General features: G+C 39.6%; 1 protein-coding gene across 4 annotated transcripts in view; it reads left to right on the top strand.

Moving 5' to 3' along the window:
* Tbc1d23 (TBC1 domain family member 23) overlaps positions 1-22521 on the top strand; it is a 54675-nt gene that overhangs the window by 5769 nt on the left and 26385 nt on the right. For 2 of the 4 annotated variants that reach the window (XM_034515295.2, XM_034515294.2), the window contains exons 2-8: positions 7726-7837; positions 11695-11800; positions 13474-13678; positions 17979-18102; positions 20732-20856; positions 20945-20991; positions 21308-21411. In XM_034515295.2, coding sequence (XP_034371186.1) covers positions 7726-7837; positions 11695-11800; positions 13474-13678; positions 17979-18102; positions 20732-20856; positions 20945-20991; positions 21308-21411 — 823 coding nt within the window. Of the gene's footprint in view, positions 1-7725; positions 7838-11694; positions 11801-13473; positions 13679-14698; positions 14993-17978; positions 18117-20731; positions 20857-20944; positions 20992-21307; positions 21412-22521 lie in introns of those variants that run through there. The other 2 variants (XM_034515296.2, XM_034515297.2) reach the window with 2 other exon arrangements.

Raw genomic sequence — 22521 nt, 5'->3', positions numbered from 1 at the left:
TGTTTTAGTTGCTTTAATTCATCACTTTGTCAGGAAGTATAATACAGAATAGTGCCACAGTTTGAGGGCCAAGTGTTCAAATGTGAGCCTGTGTGAGAGCATTTCAGAGTCAAGCCATACCAGATGATATTTAAGCATTTTCGAAAGGAAGTATAAGAAATATTAAGCATGTATGTAAAACTTTTCCATTACACACCCAGGTGCACACACACATGTGCATTTCACAGCAGCTCTTTGAGACAGGAATTATTCAGAGTTGCTGTTATTGTCTTCTTGGAGGTGAGAGGATGGAATTAGAGTGGTCGTTCCGTTCCGCAAATCCTGTTCATAAAAGAGCTGCACTCAATCAGCATCTCTTTTCTGTAAGCCCCGCCCGCATTCCTTCTAATACTGATTGCATTTATGTTAGATATGTCACATTTCCCTTAAGACGCCTAAAGGAAGTCCTCAAAAAAAAATGTGGATCAAATGTTGAATCAGCTATGTATTTTGGAAAGCACAGTATTCAAAGATGTGTGTTGTTGAGCATACATGTGCATTTGTGTTGAACATATATCGACTATTTGTGGACACTGTGTAGATATGAGGATATGTATGAGATGTGTACATCACTAACCTCTTATATCCATGAGAAGAGATAATTTATGATTAATATGATAGGATAAGGAGAAATTATATAAATATATATACATACTATTTATATCTTTATAGACCTTTTATTTTCATAATACTGTGTTCTCATATGCCTACACCAAATCATTGTTGTTGTTTTTTTAACTCTAATGTATGGTTATCTACATCATCTAAATAGAAAGTAAATTATTAATGTTATATGTTAATATATATGTGATTAAATAAACACATGTAATGTATTTATATTATATTGCATGCTAATATGATAATTAATCTATCAGATATTGAAAGATTAGTGTATTTTTATTTGTGGTAATGTGTAGGCCATGTAAGCAAGTACACGGTTTTGATAGTCTTAACTCAGCAGTTGTTTTTCTGTTGCTTTAATTCAGTGATAGGGAAGTAAGTAACTTACTGTGTATTATTTCCCCTGTAAAGAGTTTCTGATCTTTATGTCTGTCTGTCTGTCTGTCTGTCTGTCTCTCTGTCTCTCTCTCTCTCTGTGTCTCTGTCTCTCTGTCTCTCTGTCTTTCTCTCTGTCTCTGTCTCTGTCTCTGTCTCTCTCTCTCTCTGTGTGTGTGTGTGTGTGTGTGTGTGTGTGTACAGCTTTGTGGAGTTGGTTCTCTCCTTCCACTTTCATGTGGGTTCTGAGGTTGAGCTCAGGTCAGCGGGTGTATACAGCTGGCGTCTTTACCTGTTGAGTCATCTCCCTGACCCCTTTTCTTTGTTTTGAAGGATAAAATTTATAAAAATGCACCCTCTCATGAATATGCAGTTGAATACAGGAATCCTCTTTTGTTTGAGACAAGGTCTAGGTTGGTTTAGAACCTGTAAGTAGGTTATACATGACTTCAGCTGTATATGTAGGGAAGGATGGCCTTGTCCGGCATGGGTGGGAGAGGAGATCCCTGGTCCCATGAAGGCTGAACACTGAGTGGGGAGGAATTCGAGGGTGGGGAGGGGGGAGTGGGGGTAGGTGGGGGCACACCCTTGTGGAGGCAGGAGGGGGGACGGGATGGGGGTTCCTGGGTGGTGGTGGGAATGGGATGAGGGGATAAAATCTGAAATGTATTTTAAAGAAATAAATTAAAAAACAAAACAAACAAAGAACCAGTAAGTAGGCCAGGCTGACCTTGAGCATGGCAGTCCTCCTGCCCCAGTTCTAGGATAATGTGGGCACCATCATATCCAATGAACCAGACCTTCTTGAGGTTTGTTTTGTGAAGTCCATATGATTTAACAGCCACAATGAGGATGAGAGTGTCTTTATCAAGTCAGTGCTTGGAATCCAGTTTTGAAATGTAAATCTGCCATATACTTCTCTTGTCAAAGTATGTTTTTTTTTTTTTTTTAAGTCAGTAAAGTATCTTTGTGAATAATTGCCCAGACGTAGCATAATGATTTCACTTTTTATTTTTCATGCAGACTATTGTTTTCTAAGACAGTGTTTTCAGGAAAAATAATACTTAAAAAAACCATTGTATTTTGGGTAAAGCAGAAATTTGTAATAAAGCTGTGTGTGGTGGTTCACGCCTTTAATCCCAGTACTTAGGAGGTAGAGGCAGGCAGAGCTCTATGAGTTCACAGCAGCTTTGTCTACGAAGAGAGTTCCTGGATATCCAGAGTTGTTGGACACAAGAAACCCTGTCTCCAAAACCAAAAACCAAAACCAAAACCAAACAAAACAACCCCCCCAAAAAAACCAAAAACCAAAAACCAACCAACCAAACAAACAAACAAAACCCAACAACAAACAAAGAAGAAAGAAGACAGAAAGAGACATTTACAACAGACGTGTGTAACGTCTCTGCAGACGTTTGCCGTTTTCATTCCAGTCCTAGTTTAGGCAAACCGTGTGCCCTGTTTTTACATTTCCACGTACATGGCTTTGGTTGAAGACACCTCCACAGAAAAGTGAGCTAGTGAGGCGGCTGAGCAGGTAAAGGGTAAAGACGTTTGCTGCCAAGCTTGACTGCCTGAGTTCGATCCCCAGGACCTATGTGATAGATCAGAAAACTGAAAGTTGCCCTGTTGCCTCCACACACGTGCTGTGGCATGTGCACGTTCACACACACAGGTGCACCAGGAAGTAAAAGAACAGGTAAACAGGAGGATGCTGGGGACTTTTATCTTGAGAAAGCATGCGGCAGAGGAGCTAGAGCAGTCCGAAGTTATGGAGAGACTCCTCTGTAGTTCAGTATGGAAAAATCTTACAGCTGAAATGAACATGTTTCAACATTACACATGCAACTGTTAGACTCTTCCACCCTGACTAAGTAGTAATCCCTTGAATTTTTTTCTTAGAAGAAGAAGAGCTACCATGAGTACCATTTGGTAAAACATGATCTTCATGGCTTGTGGATAAAAATAAATTTTTTAAAAAAAGACTTAATGGCATTTATTCTATTTATAGTTAATTTCTAATTTTACAGAACTAAACTATTGTGACCTCCATATCCTTCTCCTGTTGCATAGTGATGAAATCTTGTAGCTGTCACATTTGTAAGGGATGTCTGACCAAAAGAACTATATTTAGCATCTTCTTTACTTGATATAGGATTCCAGGAGAAATGAGACACGAGTGTGATTAGGGTACATTGTATGAAATTGCCAAATAATTAATAAAAATATTTTATTGGGGACTAAAGAGAAAAGAAAAAAAGACGTCTCGTGAGCTGGGCACCAGGAAAGACTTAGCAGCACAGGGTACAAGTCAAGCCATGGGATAGTTTGAAACAAGTGCTGGCTGCTTGCCATGCTGTTTGCTGGTGCTTACAGGTGATTAGTTAGCTATTTCAGAAGAAGGAACAATTGGTCAGGCTTAAAGCTATCTGTGATGAAGACATGATACATATACTGAGCTGTCACGGCTTAATCTGTGCACAGGGGGCCTTACCTTTAAACAAATGTGAATGAACTGCAAACCAGTAGGAGAGCCACTCCCATCCATTTAATAGATTTACTTCTTAGTCTTCCACAGCTCTTTAAGGATAAAGAGTACATTTGACCAGCTGAATTCTTGGTGTTTATTTTTAAGTTTAATAAGTAATCATAATATCCAACTCGAAATAACTATCAGATGATAAACGAAATATGATATACTCATGCAGTGGAAGACTACCTGGCCGTAAAAGCGTGTGCTGATACATAGACTATAATCAGAGCAGGGCTGGAAACATAACCTTAACAGAAGAAGCCAGGAATTAAAGGTCATGAGTCATGATTGCACTTATGTGAACTATCCCAAATAGGTAAATGTGGAGAGGCAGGGAGTAAATGAATTGTTTTTACAGGCTGGGAACAAGGTGAGGAAGGGCTGGTGGGAGGAAGTGATGAGTGAATTCTAATGGATGTGATACTTTTTTTTACTTTTTATTTATTCTTTGCTCATAGATTGCAACCAGTGGTGGTTTGAATAGGTTTGCTTCCCCCGCATAGACTCACATGTTTGATTGCTTGGACCATAGGGAGTGGCAATATTAGTAGGTGTGGCCTTGGTGGAGGAAGTGTGTCCCTGTGCAAGCAGGCCTTGAGGTCTTATATATGTTCAAGCTGTGCCCAGTGGAGTACAGTCTCCTGCTGCTGCCTTTGGATCAAGATGTAGAACCCTCAGCTTCTCCACCACCATGACTGTGGGTTTGCTGCCATGGTCCCCGCCTCGATGATAGTGGACTGAACTACAATGAAACCTATCTAATGTGCAACCCACAGTTTCTTTTCCCTCCTCTCCCACCATTCCCTCCCCACCTCCTACCCCTCTCCCCTAGAACTGCTCCTTCAGCCTTCTAGGGATATCAACCAAACATGGCATATCAATAAGATATATAATACAGTAAGACTAGTCACCTCCCTTCATATTAAGGATGGACAGGGGGACCCAGCAGGAGGAAAGAGATCCTCAAAGCAGACAAAATGCATACTAAGTTTGGAAGTGGCTGGAGTTTGTGCTTTTGTCTCTTGTACAATTGTGTCTGAGTTCCACATGTTCCAGCTCTGTCTGATGGAAGAGGCTTGGCCCCAGCTAATAGCTGGAGAATAAGCCTGTGTCTACCTGGCTTTGATTCCAGAGCGGCTGGGCTTAGAGTGCTCTCAGGATTTTGCCACAAAGTATCTGATGAGGGGAAATTTTATTGCATTTTATTTTGAAGGTAGTTATTACTTTCTTTCTGATTTTAGTGGTTTGCTGTTTTTGTCTTTTGTTTGTTTGTTTTTGAGACAGGGTTTCATTCTGTAGTTCCCAGACTGACCTTGAACTCCCACAATCCTCCTGCCTTTTAGCCTCATGAACCTGAGATCACCCATTGCTGGATTTTTACTTCTATGTTGTAAGCATGTTATTATTGGTAGCTCATTGAAGCATGCTGCTGTGTTCTAACATATGTTATAGTTTCAGAGTTACAGAGCCAAGAGGGAGGTGGTTTTCAGTTTCCAGTCACAAAGCCTTGTATTTGCCATGTCTTGAACTTGCTGAGCAAAGAGGGTCATTATTTTTATGAATAAAGCCTGTACTTTTCAATTTGGGGACCTTGTCTGCCTGTCTAGGACGTTTGTGCAACCTTTAGCTTGTAAGGTCAGTTCAGAGTTTCTTAGAGCCAAAGAAGACTAAAAAGAAACTACAGCCTGCTCACTCCCCAGTTAGACTTGTAGATATTGCATGCTCAAAGGCTGAGATGGGAGCCTGTTTGAGGGCTGAGTGCTTTGTAGAGTTCTCATCTCTGTTCATCCTTCTGTACAATCTTTAACTGCGGCGTTTGCAGCAGTTACAAGTGGTTGTGTATAAAGTCTGAAACTGAGCCTTTGCCTCCCTCAGAAGACACTGTTATTTTTAATTATTTAGGTGGGAAGTGTCTTTTACTACTTGAAGTTAGTATTTACTGGTCTCTACAGTACTAGCTTACAGTTGAAGTGCCGCCACCGACAGTGGTCCCCTGGGCACAGCATCACAGAGTCCAGGTGGCAGCCCCATCAGCAGGTGTGCTTGTACACTGCTATGATGCAACACGTACTGGAAGTGCTTGCGATGCTGAACGGAAAAGTAAGGTATTTGGCAGAGCTACTTCAAAAGGAACATAAGGTTTTGCACTAAAAAAAAAATTAGAACAATTATGGTTCATTTATGATATAAAATTCCATCTCAATTAAATGATATTTTCCTCATTTCATTCACACAGTTGACAAACATATGGCATTTATTCACCAGACATATATTGTATTTTCTTAATTATATAGTTACAAACCATATTTTAAATTCTGATCGTCTGTCTTATGGAGCTTAGTTAGCATGGACTAGACAGACTCTTATCTTTATGAGGCAGGCCTGCACTATCAACTCTAAACCTGAAATTCCTCATTCCGTTTGCTTTTCTTTCACCTTTTTTAGTGATTATTTACAAAAGACCAAAATATGTCTTGTGTGTTTACCGGTGTGCTCACGTGAATTTGGACTTTTTTGAGGGACACTTGGCCAGTGCTTTATTGTGGACTGTACCCAAGTGATTACATTTTCATGTAATTCCTTTCTGTTAAGAGAACAATCTAGGTGGGGCGGTGGTGGCGCACGCCTTTAATCCCAGCACTTGGGAGGCAGAGGCAGGCAGATTTCTGAGATCAAGACTAGCCTGGTCTACTGAGTGAGTTCCAGGACAGCCAGGGCGACACAAGAGAAACCATGTCTCAAAAACAAACAAACAAACAAACAAACAAAAAAGAGAACAGTCTAATGAAGTGTGCGCACATAAAGGGCAGTCTTAGGGTCATATAAGTATAGGGAGGCTTAAATTAGTCAGAATAATTGATTTTTCTTTAAAGCTGCAGAAGAGAGACAAGATACTGATTTCCTGATTCTAGCAACTCCACCTTTCCCCTTAAGTTGCTTTAAGCATGTTAGAAATTATCTGTCTGTATTAACTTTTTGTTTTTTACATCTTTACAGATTTTAATGTATCCTAAAATAATAACGTGTTGGAACCTCAACCTTTGAAATCCGTAGGGAATTGATTTAACTGGCATTTTTGTATTTCGAGCTACAGAATAGTTCATACCTCATGAAAGTTCTTAACTGACCATCTTAATCATGCACAGTGGGAAGAAAATTAACATTCTGCTTTTCTCCTCAGACATGGTAGATTGAGCGTAATTGCCCTCGAGATGGTTAATGGTGTTTCCTTATAATTTTACTTTAGTGTAACAATGGAGTCTTCTTTGTTCCACTGACATTTATCAAACACTGTATATCAGGCTGTGCTCTGGGCACAACATTGATATAATTATGTACTAAATAGTCTCCAACTGCCGGGCTTGGAATTCTTGCCTGAATTTTAGTGTTTCTCATTTAGCTGCTGTTTACCATAATATTATGGGCATAAATTTGGGATCCAGATTGCTAAAATTTGGCTCCTGGGTTTGCTATTAATTATAGCCATGTGATGGTAACACATTAAAAACAAGTATAAGGATTTTTAATGCCATCGGATGGTTATTTCGTGTGTCTCATAAGTGTCCATGACCCATCTTTGCCTCATCTTGCATCATAGCTGTAGCCAGTGCTGTATTCACTGTAGTGAGGATTAAGAAGCTCACGTGCAGATTGGGGTGGTAGTGCTCTGTGATGCTCTGTGATCCCAGCTCAGGGAAGATGGAGGGAGAAGGAACAAGCGTTTAAGTTTGAGGCCAGCCTCAGGTGTCTGACAAACAATAAATGAACATCTGTAAAATCTTTAGAACAATACCTGGCACATGGTGAGTGCTGCCCCAAGCTGTCCTTATTGCCATGAACACATTATTGTGATTCGTTTCCATGAATTCACAGTGCTATCGACTTGCCTGTGTAATCTCCTATTGAATATTTCTGATCGATAATTTCTGATAAATAATTTACGCCAAGGAGAAATGAATCCCTGAAGCAGAACATATGGAGGCTGCATGTGCCTTGCACCATTGTGTTCTGACTGTGGAGAATCTTGTCTTCTGAGATGTCGCCTTTAACTGGCCATGCTTACGCTCAAGGGGAAAGACACAAGTTGAGTAATTTTAATGAATTTTAATTTTTCTTTTTTCTTTCTTTCTTTCTTTCTTTCTTTTTTTTTTTTTTAGGGAAAAAGATCTTGAAGAAGCCCTTCAAACAGGAGGTTGTGATCTTGAAACTTTGAGAAATATAATTCAAGGGAGACCACTGCCTGCTGAACTGAGGGCCAAGGTTTGGAAGGTAACTAGAAGCTGATTTAGCCATTTGAAAGAATTGCTAATAATTGTTTTTCAGCTCTCTGAAAAGACTGTTTATAAATATGTTGCATCAAGAAAATTGATCTGAGTAACTTTAACTAAAAGTACGTTTCTGAGCCAGGAGTAGTTGCACATACCTTTAATGCCTGTCTGCACTAGGAGCCGCCAACAGGCAGATCTCTGGGTGTTCGAGGCCATGCTAGTCTATATGGTGAATTCCAGGCCTGCCAGGAAGACATAATTAGACTATCTCAGAGTAAATGTTCCTGGAGGTTTTCTATACTAACAATAATGCTTACAGTGGTACTATCTTATAGCCACTAGAAATGGCTGTGACGCTTATGAATATTGTTTAGTGAATGGTAGCAAGTGAGCACATAAAAGCAGTTGGCAAAATAGAATGCCATGGACTCACTTGGAGTGGTCTTAGATATGCTAAAGGAAATGTGTCTGGGGGTGTGGCCTACAGGTTTTCTTTATTTTGCTTCCCAACTATTCTCTCCTGTTTGTGGGGGTTTTGTTTGTTGGTCTGTTTTTATTTTATTTTATTTTAATTTAATTTTTGGGGGGGGACAGGATCTTGCTAAGCCTAGCCTTTTGATCCTCATTCCTCAGTCTGTTCCGTAGTGTTGAGATGACAGGTGGGCAGCAGCACACTTCACGTACGTGTTTGATTATTTTCACAAATGCTCAGCCACTGTGCTGTCCACTGAGCCTGCTTGAGAGCAGGCTCGTCATCCAGCCAGAGCCCTACCCGTCTCTACTGGATGACTTCTTAGGAACAGTTGAGTAATGGCGGAGTAAATGCCATCAGTTATGTGTCCACCGGTGAGCCCACCAAGGCTCCAGTGAGCAGTTCACATAGATGGTCCCGAGTATACCAGATGGATCGTCCAACCAACCAAAAGTTATGAATCGGGGGAAGGGACAGGTAGGGAAGATGAAGGGTTGGTAGGGCTGGGAGATTGAAAAAAAAAAAAAAGACAGAAAAATTTGAATGAAAAAGTTACATATTTGTAGCTAGGTGGTGGTAGTGCACACCTGAGTTTGAGGCCAGCTTTTGAACTGAGCAAGTTCCAGGACAGCCAGGGCTACACAGAGAGACCCTGTCTTGGAAAAAAAAGAGTTACATATTTGTGAAAATTATAAGCACAAAAAGGTGAAATAAAAATCATGTTATTACCAACAGGTAAAGCATGTAACAATGTGTAGATGTATGTTCTGGCCTTTCTTTTTTTGCCCCTGTGCATATATATAACAGAAATGGAATTATTACTGCACATAGCATTCTAACTATTATTCTGCACATAGCTTTACTTCAGGAATTTGAACACAAATTGAACAGAATAGTGTGTGGCACATGTAAAATTATTCTCAGTGTTTACATTTCAGAAATGGGTATTTGACATTCCTACTACTTTGGATAAGTGTTTTCACAATTTCACAGTGCAGTCAACTTGCTTGGGCCATCTTCTCTTTAATAGTTCTTCTAATCTGATAATGTCCCTGAAGGCAGAATATCTCCTGAAGCAGAGTTTACAGATGCTACATGTGCCTTTCATCAAAAAGTGTGGAGAGGTATATAATGAACTATCATGTATCTGTAACCCAGCTTTATTTAACTTTACTAGTATCTGACCAGTCTTGTTTGACTGACCAGTCTTTGACTCGTATGTCCATCTTACAGGAGTTTCTTGACTCCTTTATGCTGAATTATTTTAAAGCAAATCCTTAGTAGCACACTAAAATACTTGAATAAGAAATTCCCGACATAACTCTCAGACAGTTTGACAGCAGAACAGTAGTTCTCACTTCTTATGAGTGTGTGTTGACCGTGCTCTACAACGCCTTCATGTGATAGCGTCACACGGACATATCACACATTTGATCACGTTCACCTCCTCTATCCTCTCTCATCACCTCCTGTTCCTCTTTACAGTTGAGCTGCTTCTACTCTCATGTCTTTTTTCCTTTTGGTGGGGATGACGCAGTGGAGTTACTTGCAGGAACATGAAGTCTTAACCAATGATTCTTCCCACTAACCAATAGCTAAAAACAGTAATTCCATAGTATTGAAATAATTTCTTCAGTTGTCTTATAAATATATTTTGATAGGTGACTTAAATTCAAACACTGGAAGGACCACTTGTTGCACTTGGTTGAGCTGTCATTTGAGTCTGTTAATTGCACACCTTTAATCCTCACACTCAGGAGCTGGAGGCAGGTGAATCTCTGAGCTCAAAGCCAGCCTGGTCTACATAGTGAGTTCCAAGAAGACAGCCAAGGCCATACAGAGAAACCTTGTCTCCCAAACCAAACCAAACCATAGTAATACTCTTGGTTGGGTGTCACTGCCACCACATCCACTGGGCACAGTGGAAGTCATGAAGCCGGCACAGTGGCTTGCCACAGTTCTGACAAAGTGGGGCTGAATGCTGCGATGTCTCTGCATGTTGCATTCTTAGAGACTTTCTGCATTATGATCTATTTTCCATTTTCTTTTCCGAAAAAAATTATGTCTGAGTCTTTTTAGGAACCCCCTAAATTTAGTATCCCTTCTGCTTGTAGGGAAATAACTTTATCTGGCTCTATTTCCAAGTCTTCCTTATGCCCTGGAGATCATGATGAGCACAGGGAAGCACAAAGATGCTAGGAATTTCTAAATGAGGCCATGACTCCAGGAATCTTCTTGGGGTATCCGCCCCTAAGCACACTCAGACATATAATTGGAACAGGATAAACTCAGAAATAGCTGACACACTTAACTGGCCAGGATAACTGACAGATAAAAGGCCTCTTCTTACAACATGCTTAGAGCTGTCTACAAATGTTGTTTAAAGATCAGGATCATGCAGGGCACACTCCTGGAGGAATAGAACTCAGGAAACAAGATCATCCACTGAAATAACCTTCTCCTCCTTAATAGCTTGGACGATCAAAGGATATAAATATAAGGAGTTAGGTATTAGTATTGCTATACATAAAAACCAGTTCAAATATCTTTCTATTTGTCTGGAGTGCTTTACAACTTCAAATACTGCCATTCTGAAAGCAGGCTGTCATATAATGAATGTGTTTGCTTTGGCGGAGACATTCTTTAGATTCTTTGAATTGGAGTTATAGGGTAATAATAAAATTAAAATCTGTTGTATTTGTATTTTCTAATTGTAGCTGCACTTGTAATTCAAGCCATGTAATGAAAAATCAAACATGTGTCCTGAGACAAAATGATATAATCTGTCCTTCTTGGATAATCATTAGTCTCTCTTTGTTCTGTGAAACTGTAAATAAAGGAGCAACCTGATTGCTAGTCAGAGTTGCAAGATTCCCCTGACTACCGCTTCTGACTCAACAGAGTAAGTTCTGTGATATCCAGGACTACACAGAGAGACACTGTCACAAACAAACAAACAAACAAACAAATGAATAAGTAAGTGAATAAATCAAATACTTTTTACACATACTTGAAAAAATTTACAAAATAACATTTTCTCAGTTCATTAAATATTCTTTACATTTCAAAATAGTATATGGTATAGGTATATTTTTATCTGACAATATCATATTCTTATTTTTTACGTCAGAAAAGTTGGCTTTAAATAAAGCCATGTTTGTAAATACACACATGTTTTGTAATTTATTCTACCCAGTGACCCAACAGGAAGTAGGAAAGTCTAACATAGGAGCGTTTTGTTACGTGGTGGGTGGTGGCACTTGATGGTGTGCAGATACGTAAGCTTGTAGTCTTACTATTATTCCTGAAGTCCTGCTTTCCTTAACACAGCGTTTAATATTTATAATATTTTTAATATTTATAATATTTTAATATTTTTCTACCAGATTGCTCTGAACGTTGCAGGAAAAGGTGATAGTTTGGCATCATGGGATGGTATTTTAGACTTGCCTGAGCAGAACACTATTCATAAAGATTGCCTTGAGTTTATCGGTAAGTTTGATAACGGTGAAAAATGTTATCTAGTTAAAATTTGGGATATCTTAAATTTGTAATTGTCTTGTAGTTTTGTCCTTTAATAAACAAAATCTTGAGATATATAATTTAAGAAAGAGCCAGTTTTTACTGTTCATTTTATATTATTGATTTTCCTTATTCACTTATAGCTTCATTATGCTCTTTACTGTGTTTCTCATAGAACTGTGGGTCCACATGATTGTTTGCAGCCTTCAATTAGAAGAGATTGTATTCTGAAAGTTTATCTAGAAACAACAAATCATGATCTACTGTTTTCAGTTGTTACAAATCATAGATAAATAGTTTTCCAATCACTCTGCAAAATCTGTGTTAATTCATGGTACAGATTAAGTTAATTCAGTTTATACCTATCTTTTCTAATTCATTTATAGTATCTCAGACTCGTTTTTTTTTTCTGTTATATCTTAGTTAACTAACACATTGGTTAAATAGGCTTCAGGGTGCTAACTATTCAGAAATTATAGTTTCTAGAATGTAGCTCAGTGGTGGAGTGCTTGCCTGGAATGAATGAATACACACACACACACACACATACACACACACACACACACACACACACACACACACACACACAAACACAGATACATATATGCAACAGCCTGGGTTCTATCACCAGCTCTATTGACTGTCAGACAGACAAGACATACTGACAGACTTTATTGCTAGTGTGGACAAAAGAAAGGGAATTTGAAGACTTTACATGATATGTATCCTATATTTCTGAGATCACCTTGATCTAAATAATAATGGTATAGTCGTATTCATATTTAATTTGTATTTTATCTGTTTATTCTGTATGAGAGCTACCAGTATGAAAAGTCAGAGGTAGTTTTGCATGTCGATATTTGGTTGGATTTATGATAAAATAAAAACTAAGATTTAAAATGAAGAAAGGGAAGGAATAAAATACTGGCTTTAATGGTAGAAAATGAATTCCCCTTCTGCTTGCCAAAGCAGCCCATGTGGAGCAATTGGCAGTCTTGTTAGGAAGCATCCTTTGGCTGTCCAGCAACTTGAGCTATGCCTGTCAGTCCCTACTGCCTTGCTTCAAACTGTCACTCCTATGTTTAGCATGCATATGGTTAATACTACTGAGTACTACTTGTTTGTGACTGTCTTCTGCCTTCCCTTTTCTCTTAGGGCTAGGTAAGAAAACACATACATGAAACTGATAGTTGTTCTGTAACTTCTGTCTTGCTTTAAGTTAAAAAGAAGATTGGGGAGAATATATTCAACATACAGTATTTCACTGTAGGATGATGTTGTTATATAACACAGTACCGTGTCCAGTGAATATACAAGGTGACAGCTTTAAAGATTAAAACTAGAAAGGACTCTGACTGTGTTTTTCCTGAAGTTTTGTACTTGTAAGCCAGTGTCTATTAAATACAAGAGGCTAGTGATGAAGCTTCAGTGATGAAGCATTTATCCAGCACACGTAAAGCCAAGGTTCGATCTCACTACCACAAAAAATAAAAATGAAACAGACAATCACGAGACAAAGTGTTCAGACTGTGTTCCTGCTTTTTTGTAGTTTAATACACTTACATGATGAGCGTGTGACGTAGCGTGCCCAGTCGCTAAGCCCTGTAGTTCCCTGATAACTTTAGTTTGATGCTTTATTCTAGAGCAGCTCTCAGTGCCAGAGGAGAAGGCAGCAGAATTACTCCTGGATATTGAATCTGTAATTACTTTTTACTGTAAATCACGCAGCGTTAAATACAGCACCTCCCTGAGCTGGACTCATCTACTGAAACCACTGGTCTGTCTCCAGCTGCCTCGCAGCGACCTCTACAACTGCTTCTATGCCATCATGAATAAGTACATTCCCAGGTAAAACATGATTTGGTTGCACTTATAAAATTCTATCTCACTTTGAAATAAAGTTTGTTAGGTTTCTATTGATGGTAAGGTAAAGCAGTCAAGTAATTTTTGAGGTTGCCTGAGGTATATTTGCTTCTTGACTTTGTTCTTTTGACAAATACTTAAATTTTTTATTTATTATATGTATGGGTGTTTTACCTGTAAGCATGTATACCACATGAGTGCCTGGTGCCTGAGGAGGCCAGAAACCGGTGTCAGATTCCTTGATGTAAATTACGCTGGAAAAATGCACTCACAGTGAGTTTTCTCCAATCTCCTGTTGAGGTTTTTTATTGGATAATGATTTAAGCATCTATTCATATGTTTATTGGTAAGTCCTTTATTGTCTGTGGCCATAAAACAGATCTATAGACAAAAAAAAAATCTAGAGTAGAAAAAAAAAATGTTGATTTGGCCAGAAGTCCCAGGAGTTTAGTCTCAGTACACTAGACCTATGCATATATGTTTTTGAAGGCTTCCTAGAGATCATCATTAGACCAGAGCAGTAAACGTCTATGCTTCCTTGAACCGTACTCCTCAGTAGAAAGCAAACAGGCCCAAAGATACTAAAGAAGAGGGCCACAGTCACGGCAAAGCTGAAATCGAGATTCCCAGTTAGGAATAATTCTGTCATGTAATACCTGTCGTCTGATTACTTTTTATGGCCATCTCTCATTGTATCAGGTGGTGATGGCACACACCTTTAATCTCAGTACTCAGAAGGCAGAGGCAGGAATTCTATAGAGTGAATTCCAGGACAGCCAAGGCTACACAGAGAAACCCTGTCCCAAGAAAACAACCAACCAACAACCACCACCACCAACAGTACCACCAGACAGAGAGAGAGAGACAAAGAGAGACAGAGAGAGAGACAGAAAGCAGAGACAGAAATAGAGAGACACAGAGACAGAGAGCAGAGATAGAAACAGAGAAGAGAGGAGAGGAGAGGGAGGGAGGGAGGGAGGGAGGGGGAGAGGGAGAGAGGGAGAGGGGGAGAGAGAGAGAGAGAGAGAGAGAGAGAGAGAGAGAGAGAGAGAGAGAGAGAGAGAGAGAATATGAGAATGAATACCAGACCTAGCCTTGTGAGAGTGACAGGAGTAGTTATGTTGAGCTGTGTCACACTCTGCCTTGTCACATTCTTTCACTTCCTTTTTCTGTGAGTTCTGCATTTGACATGACATTCTAGCCATTGCTGGTAAGAAGAACATCGAACACTGAGCCCATAGAATGCTTATAGAAGAATCCCACTTTAATATATCATCTTACTGCTGACTGGGATAGAAGGTGGGTAGAACTGTATCCAGCACAAGTCTTTGTAGTTAGAGTAACATTGCAGAATATAGCCCTTAAATGAATGCTGTTTCAGTGGCTCACTCCCAGGGATGTTCACTGGTCCAGAAGATGAGACCATTTACCTCCTGTTCCTTGTATTCTTCCTGCCTCTGTGTTCTATCTTAGCATTCAGTTGCTCTGCAGTTACCCAGTTGGGAAAGTATTCAGACTTAGAATTACTCTCACCAGGATAAATCAGTTCTGTCTCTGGCCTTCTGTGTACTGCCATTTGTAATGTCAAAGTAGGAAGATTTGAAAGCTGGTCCAGGGGCTGGAGAGATGGGTCAGCAGTTAAGAGCACTGGCAGCTCATGCAGAGAACCCAGGTTCTACTCCCAGAACTACCATGGCAGCTCACAGCTGTCTGTAACCCTAGTTCCAGGGGGTCTGACACCCTCTTCTGACCCACATGGTACAGTACACAGACATACATTCAGGCAACACACCCAAACATATAAAGTAAAAAAAAAAACAAAAAAACAAACAAACAAACAAAAAAAAAAACGAGCAAGCAAGCTGTGCATGGTGACTCGTCTGTAATTGCAGCACTGGTGGTGGCCGTGTGGGGTGGGAGGTGCTAGCAGGAGGATTGCTGTGAATTCAAGCAGAGCCTGGGCTCAATGGTGAGTCCTACTCTAGCCAGGACTACAGAGTGGGACACTGTCCCCCAAAATAAAAATAACAAGATAGCGATGGCCGAAAGTCACAACAAACCATGGCAATGATATAAAATATTATATTTACATGAATAATTTTCGTTTATTCCCTTTGAATAGCAATTTTACTTATTTTTATTTTTGTAGGGCTGAGAATTGAACCTATGTCCTCACACATACCTAGTATATGTTCTGTCACTGAACTGGACTCCCAACTCTAGTATTTAAAATATTCATAATTATGCTTTTAAAGTATTTTATCACATTTATTTATTGTGTATGTATACATGCACATGTGCTGTTACAGTGTGTGTGTGTGTGTGTGTGTGTGTGTGTGTGTATGTGTATGTATAGGTCCGAGGACAGCATGTGGGAGTTGGTTCTCTCTTCACATCATATGGATTCCAAGGATTGAATTTCGATCATGAGGCTTAGTGGCCAGCAGCATTACCCACTGAGCTATGGTACTGGCCTTAGCGATGCTTCCGTGGTAAGGCTGTGATGATCACTTAGTGGCTGTTGTAAGCACAACTTTTTACTTTGCTTCATTTTCTTTACAGTTTGCTTTTAAAGACAGTGTCCCTGCAAAAACAGCTTGTTGAATTATGCACAAAGCTTTGCATGTGGAAAGACGGTCGTATTGCATAATGAGCTAAGGCCCAGTTTCTGTGTTCAAGTCATAGTTCTCTAATTTGTTATTGCTAGTTTTGTGGCCTTTAGTGACAGGCTTGACCTCAACTGAACCTCAGTTGTCATGAGTATGGGGATCAATAAGGTTGTTTGTGAAGATAAAATGAAGTGAGTCTGTGAAATGCTTATTATAGTGTTTGATACTGTCTCTTCAGTAAGTAATTGGCTTTTATTATGATGGCCTGGGCTTTAAATATTTCACTGATACATCAGAGAACAGTCCTGCCTCATGCCTTTGTATGAATAGGATGCATCTCAGTACAATAGCTGAAGTAGTTTATGGAGACTGACTCTTAGGTGGAACCTCCAGGCCTAAGTGAAGAGTGAGTTAGTCACCACTGTCCATGGCAACACCTGACTCTAACAAACCACCAGGCAAAGTAACCATGTGTCACTGTTGCTTCTTGTTGTTGTTGCTTCTTGTTGTTTTTAAGATGTAGTGAATAAAAAGTAATGCTGTCCCTTGAGTCACTACGATCAAGATACTGAAAAATCAGATATCCTGTGATACATTATTTTGCCATGAAGTAACTGTTCAGTTTTGAGGCTTAAGAACACAAATGCACTAAGTAAAATGTGACAACCAGAGTATCGCCAAATCTTCAGTGCACAAATGATTTCAGTGATGCTGCCCAGGTCAGACTTAAAGATGCGGCTTCTGCATTTCTGTCAGAGACAGCATGTAGTCAGGAAGAAGCACCCTGTCTCTTGAATACTGAGCTAGCATATTGACCAGTCTGGACCTGCTCCAGATGGAGCAGATGTGTGGGTACATTTTGAGGTCAGGGTTTGGGTGACTCCCATGTCCACCCTAGGCAGATGAGCCTTCTTAAAGCTGAATAGATGAGAAGCTTCCCTTGTTAATAACAGAAGCCTCAGGGAAGTCAAGATCAGAGCACGTTTCTGTCCTTTTATAGTCACTCTTTTGAAGTATCTGCATAGGGATGGGATATTTCTTTGGGAAAAGGCCTTGTAATAATAAAAATGGCAGAGTATATGCTTAATGAATTTAACTTTGAAACATTATATAAATTAAACTCTTTCACCTTATTTGCATAACAACCATTTGAAGATAGACATTTTTCTGGAATTTATTCTGGGTACCTGGTATCAAGGCCACTTTCATGATGTTTCAGGTATCTCAGGTTTATTATTCTGAAACGTCATCTGTGGTCTTCAGAATTACACATTTGCTGAAAGACATTCCTCTCTGAATATATAAACTGTAGTCCAAGGAGTTTCTCCTTACTTGGCAAGGAGGAAGGAGGCTGGACTCATTCAGGGTCATGTAGATCTTTGGGGACCTTAACTGTATCACAGTCACCTAAATGCTATTTTTAGTTACCCTGAAGTCCTCTTACTTGAGTGTTCCTTAGTTTGCCTGGAAAACTTTCCTCAAGTGGCTGTTTTGGCTGTAAGCCAGGTCTTTTGGACGGTGTTAGAAGAGAGCGCTGTCTGGTTCTCAGGTGGGATTGCTGTGGATGCTGACGTGTCCTGCTGGTGCAGAGAGGATATGGGTCTTTCAGGAGGGCGGAATATCAGTGTCTTCCTGTCTGATCTAGTAATGAGAAACTTTGCTTCTCTCTCTCGTAGGGATTGTTCCCTGAAGGGGAGGCCATTTCATCTCTTCCGGCTGCTCATCCAGTACCATGAGCCTGAGCTCTGTTCTTTTCTTGATACAAAGAAAATCACTCCAGACTCCTATGCACTCAACTGGGTAATAAAGTGAAAGTAGGAACATTTAATGAAAAATAGTTTATATAAAACTGTAGTTGGTTAGAGGCTAGGCTGGGCTAGTAAAACCTGACCACAATGTTAGTCTTTTGTTATTTTATACATATGTGGAAATAGCAATAATATATTTTATATATATTAGTGAATATTATGTATTTATATACTTAAGTATGATGTATCAAAACTAATAGCTATATTTTTGTAAATATACAATATTTGTAAACATGTATGAGCTCTTCTTACGAGTTTCTGTGTTGATAGACTGTTGGTAGTATCTCTAAGAATTGGCAAATAATTACGAGGAAAGCTACAGTTACCACATGGTTAATATAAAAGATATGAAGCAGAACTGAGTGTCCGTCTAGACTTAATATTTTCAGTGGAAGTCTCAGTCTGGCGCTCATGGTTTTCTGAAATCTCTGAGTCTCCAAACTCTGTATGCTCTTACATGTTTTTGAGATTCATTCTTCATATGGATTATACTGATTAGGAGCTGACTTTAAAATTTTTAATGATTAGTTTTTAGTTCATTTAAAAGTAATGCTAAATTTATTATGTCCTATTACATAATTAGCTTACCTTACAATGAAAAATGGCTGCAGTTCCCAAAAGTGAGTAGGGAGAAGAGTGCGGTTATTTTATATTTTTGTGTTCCGTGCTGTTACTGAAATCAAATGCACATGGGTTTATCTAAGTGCTTCCACATTTATTCAGTTTGTAATGTTATCTTCTAGTCTTCTGAGAATTCTGCTCACTAATGAGGGAATGAATGTGAAATAGGCAAGTAAACGTTTTAAGAATTATTTTGAAAATAGTGATATGTTACACATTTCCCAGTATGGAATCTTGGAGCTCTCTGGATTCCTCAGATCCCACTCAGGAATGCTCTACTGTGCTGACGAAAGACCTTTTTATAGAATTGGCCTAGTGATGGAAGGCCATTAAGGAGTGAAACATATTCTCTGTCATGTTTTACCTACCATTTCTTAAGGGAGTTTCCCATTTCTGTCTCTTGGTAACTGTGTGAGCCAAGACACTTGGCTCAGAGCTCTAGTTTCTTTATCTGTAAAGTGGGAATAATAATATAATAATGTCTCAGAGGACAGTGGGATGCACTTCGAAATTGTAAATGGTAATTGGAGCATCCTACCTGGTTTCACTCCCAGACGCACTGAGTCTCACCAGCCTCTCCTTTACTTCTTCTGGCTGCTGTTGTCGTTTTGAGTTAAAAATGATACTATAAATTCTATAAAATTGTAGTATCCCTGTTTATATGTTGCCATTAAATCTAATTATTTTTTATTAAAATAAGGAATTATTCCTTAAGGGTTTTAATGATTAATGTTGGTCTCTGCCTAGGAAATGACATCTCCATTGCCAAAACTCTAAATTAGTGCTCGGCTGTTTTAGAAGTCTAATGTGCTAAAACAACTGATTTCCCTGTAGCTGGTCTGCCAGATAGTTTGTTCTTGCTGCTAGTGTTATGTTGATGAAGTTCAAGGTTTTCGTTTTGTTGTTTTGTATGTTTTTATCATGAGACAAGGCAATTATAGTTGCTTCCAGAGCCCATGGCTGAGGAAGGCAGTGGCCATTTTAGTTGAGCTGAGGTTAAGGATGGCTTCACATTGTCACTCAGTTTATAGTCACACCTTCTAGTCTCCATTTGTCATAGTCATCTGTCAGACAAGATTTGCAGCATGTTGTGTTTTAAAGCCTTCTGGTTAGATGCTCAGGCATGGGCCGTGGAGTCTTGGTCCAGCCCTAGTCCAGCACACAGCTCAGCCCTGTGATCGGAGTATGTCATCCAGGTCTAGTTCTTGTCTAGGGAGACGCCCACTCGTGAGGCCTCTTGTAACTAAAGATAATTCACGAAAAATACCTAACAGCCAGTTAGTGCCTGATACAAAATTTATACTACACATTTATGCTCGCCTTAGCCATGAGACATTTTAAATATAATCCTTTAGATGTGGTTATTTCTGATCCTAAGGAAAACTTAGTAGCCAGTAAAATTAGATCTTCACATGCTTTAAAACACAATTAGGTAGTAAAGAAAATTATAAATTCGTAACTTCTATTTTTGAAACACAAAACCCAGAAAGCCCCTAAAATCTAAAAAATTGAAAAATCTGAATTTTGTCTGACGTTTCAGTGATTGATTTCTGAGTAAGCTTTGGGAGCAGACATTGGTACTGAGTTGAGGTCTGACTAGCACCCTTAAACTGCTCTCCCATCCTCATAATTAATGCTTGCTGTAATTAGTGACAGTGTGCTAACTGACCTTATGAAGCTCTAAATACCACTTGTAATTCATGGCAGAGACATTATCTTGATCTCTTGAGATGTACTGAGTTAGTCATCTCTCAGCACTGGGGACAGTGAGTGCTCTCTCTTGTGCTGTTTGTTTCTGTTTTTCACAGAAGTAGAAAGAGAACCTCTACTGAAGTTAAGTGACATGGCCTAAGTCACACAGCTAGTTAGTGACCCTAGTATTCTGCCTTTGGATTTCATATGCTCAAGTGTAGATGGTTTTATGTGCTGTCACTAACTCGTTTGCTTCACTAACTTGAATGGCAGCTCCAGTGGTTTATCTCTCTCTCCCCTGACTGTAGCTTGGGAGCCTCTTTGCACATTACTGTTCGACTGAAGTCACCCAGGCGATATGGGACGGATATTTACAGCAAGCGGATCCATTTTTTATTTATTTCTTAATGTTAATTATCCTTGTTAATACAAAGTAAGTACCATGTTGGTTAGAATCTTTTTTCAACTTTTGATATGGATCTTTAATATTTAACTCAAATTTACTTGATTCCTTTTTACAGAGAATTTATTTTAGCACAAGAGTCTGACAGCAAAGAAGAAGTTATCCGTAAGTAGTATGAAATAATGTTTGAGGTCATTTGATCTCAGCTGGCTCATTCAGGTTGTTGCAAGTTTGGCGTAGAAGAGCTCTGAGGTTCCATTCAGGTCTCATGTCCTTCAGCGGGCTAGTGTAATCAAGGCCTTGGGTGCAGTTCCCAGCACTGTGTAAGGAATGAAAGCAGCCCGTTGAAGAATCACTGATGAGGTTTTGTGTATGGGCTGCTTGTGTTGGAGATGTTTGGCTTTAAACTTAAATAGCACTAGTTACGATATTTTTCACAAGTAATTTGTTCATTGTTGTCATATCTGTGATCACATTGCAGACTTTTTGGAAAGTACTCCATCCAGCTTGAATCTGGAAGATATAGAAGACCTTTTCTCTTTGGCTCAGTATTACTGTAGTAAAACGCCAGCTTCTTTTAGGAAGGTAAAAGACAATAAATGGCCGATTGGTCTATGTTGGATATTTTGTGCCCTTTTCTTATTTACATTTATTGTGTTTACTTTGGTTAAAATATTTCAATTATGGTTCTCTTCCACTCCTTCAAAAAGTGTGATCGTTTGCTTTTGTGAACTTTTACTGTAAATTTTCTCAGTAGTAGAGAAATAGACTAAAAATTGCATCAACTGTTGACATGACTACTGCTCCATAGTAATGGTTAAAGGGAAAGCTTTGATTTTAGATATGAGAGAAAGAACAGCTAGAGACTTCTGGAGAGTCTGGAGCAGAAAGAGAAAGTGGTAGATGAACATGGCCAACAGACTGGACCTGCCATGAGAGAAACAGAATGGTGGAGATAGAGGACACAGAGAAAGGAGTGTGGGAGAGCAACGGGAGCGGGAGGATGCACACACACACACACACACACACACACACACACACACACACGGAGAAAGGAAGACAGATGGAGAGAGTGTGGAAGGGAGAGAACACAGGAATATGGAGAGAGAGGGGAGACCAAATAGAAGGAGGGCAGAGAGAATGAGTATAGCGGAGATAGCAGGGTTATAAGGAAAGCATTTGCAGGGAGGGAAATGCCTGGGCTGGAGGGAGTTTAGGGATGGACATGGGAAGAGTTAGGATGCTAGCAGGAACTTTGAAGTGTCTAACAGGTACTTGTGATACTGAGGGAGCCTGGAGGCCAGGACATGCTGTAGTATGTTAATAGGGACCACAGATAGCCATTTGCCCCATCTGGTAGGATGACTCCTTTTGGTAGAGGAGATTGGCCTCACAAGTTCCTGAGTAATGCTGCCTTTTGTTGAACTGCCAGAATTTGGGGAAGTGGAATTCCCCTTAGACCTGACAAAAACAATAGCAGGAAGCATCTTGCCTTTGTTCTGATTCTTAGTCTCTAGTCATGTGGAGATTGTTTCCTCAGTTTGTGTGTTTGTAACTTCAGAACTTCTCTGACAGAGATCCAGTGGTGGGAATGTAGTTGGGTTTCTGTTATGTGGCGTTTAGCCTGGGTGACAGATCTGCATGATATGTCTTATTAATGGTGACAGGGTCACTTTACCGCTTGGAGGCGTACAT

This window comes from Arvicanthis niloticus, chromosome 12 (assembly GCF_011762505.2).
Source record: "Arvicanthis niloticus isolate mArvNil1 chromosome 12, mArvNil1.pat.X, whole genome shotgun sequence".
Lineage (NCBI taxonomy): Eukaryota > Metazoa > Chordata > Mammalia > Rodentia > Muridae > Arvicanthis > Arvicanthis niloticus.
The sequence above is the reverse complement of the archived record's forward strand: the minus strand, read 5'-3'. Positions and strand labels throughout refer to the sequence as shown.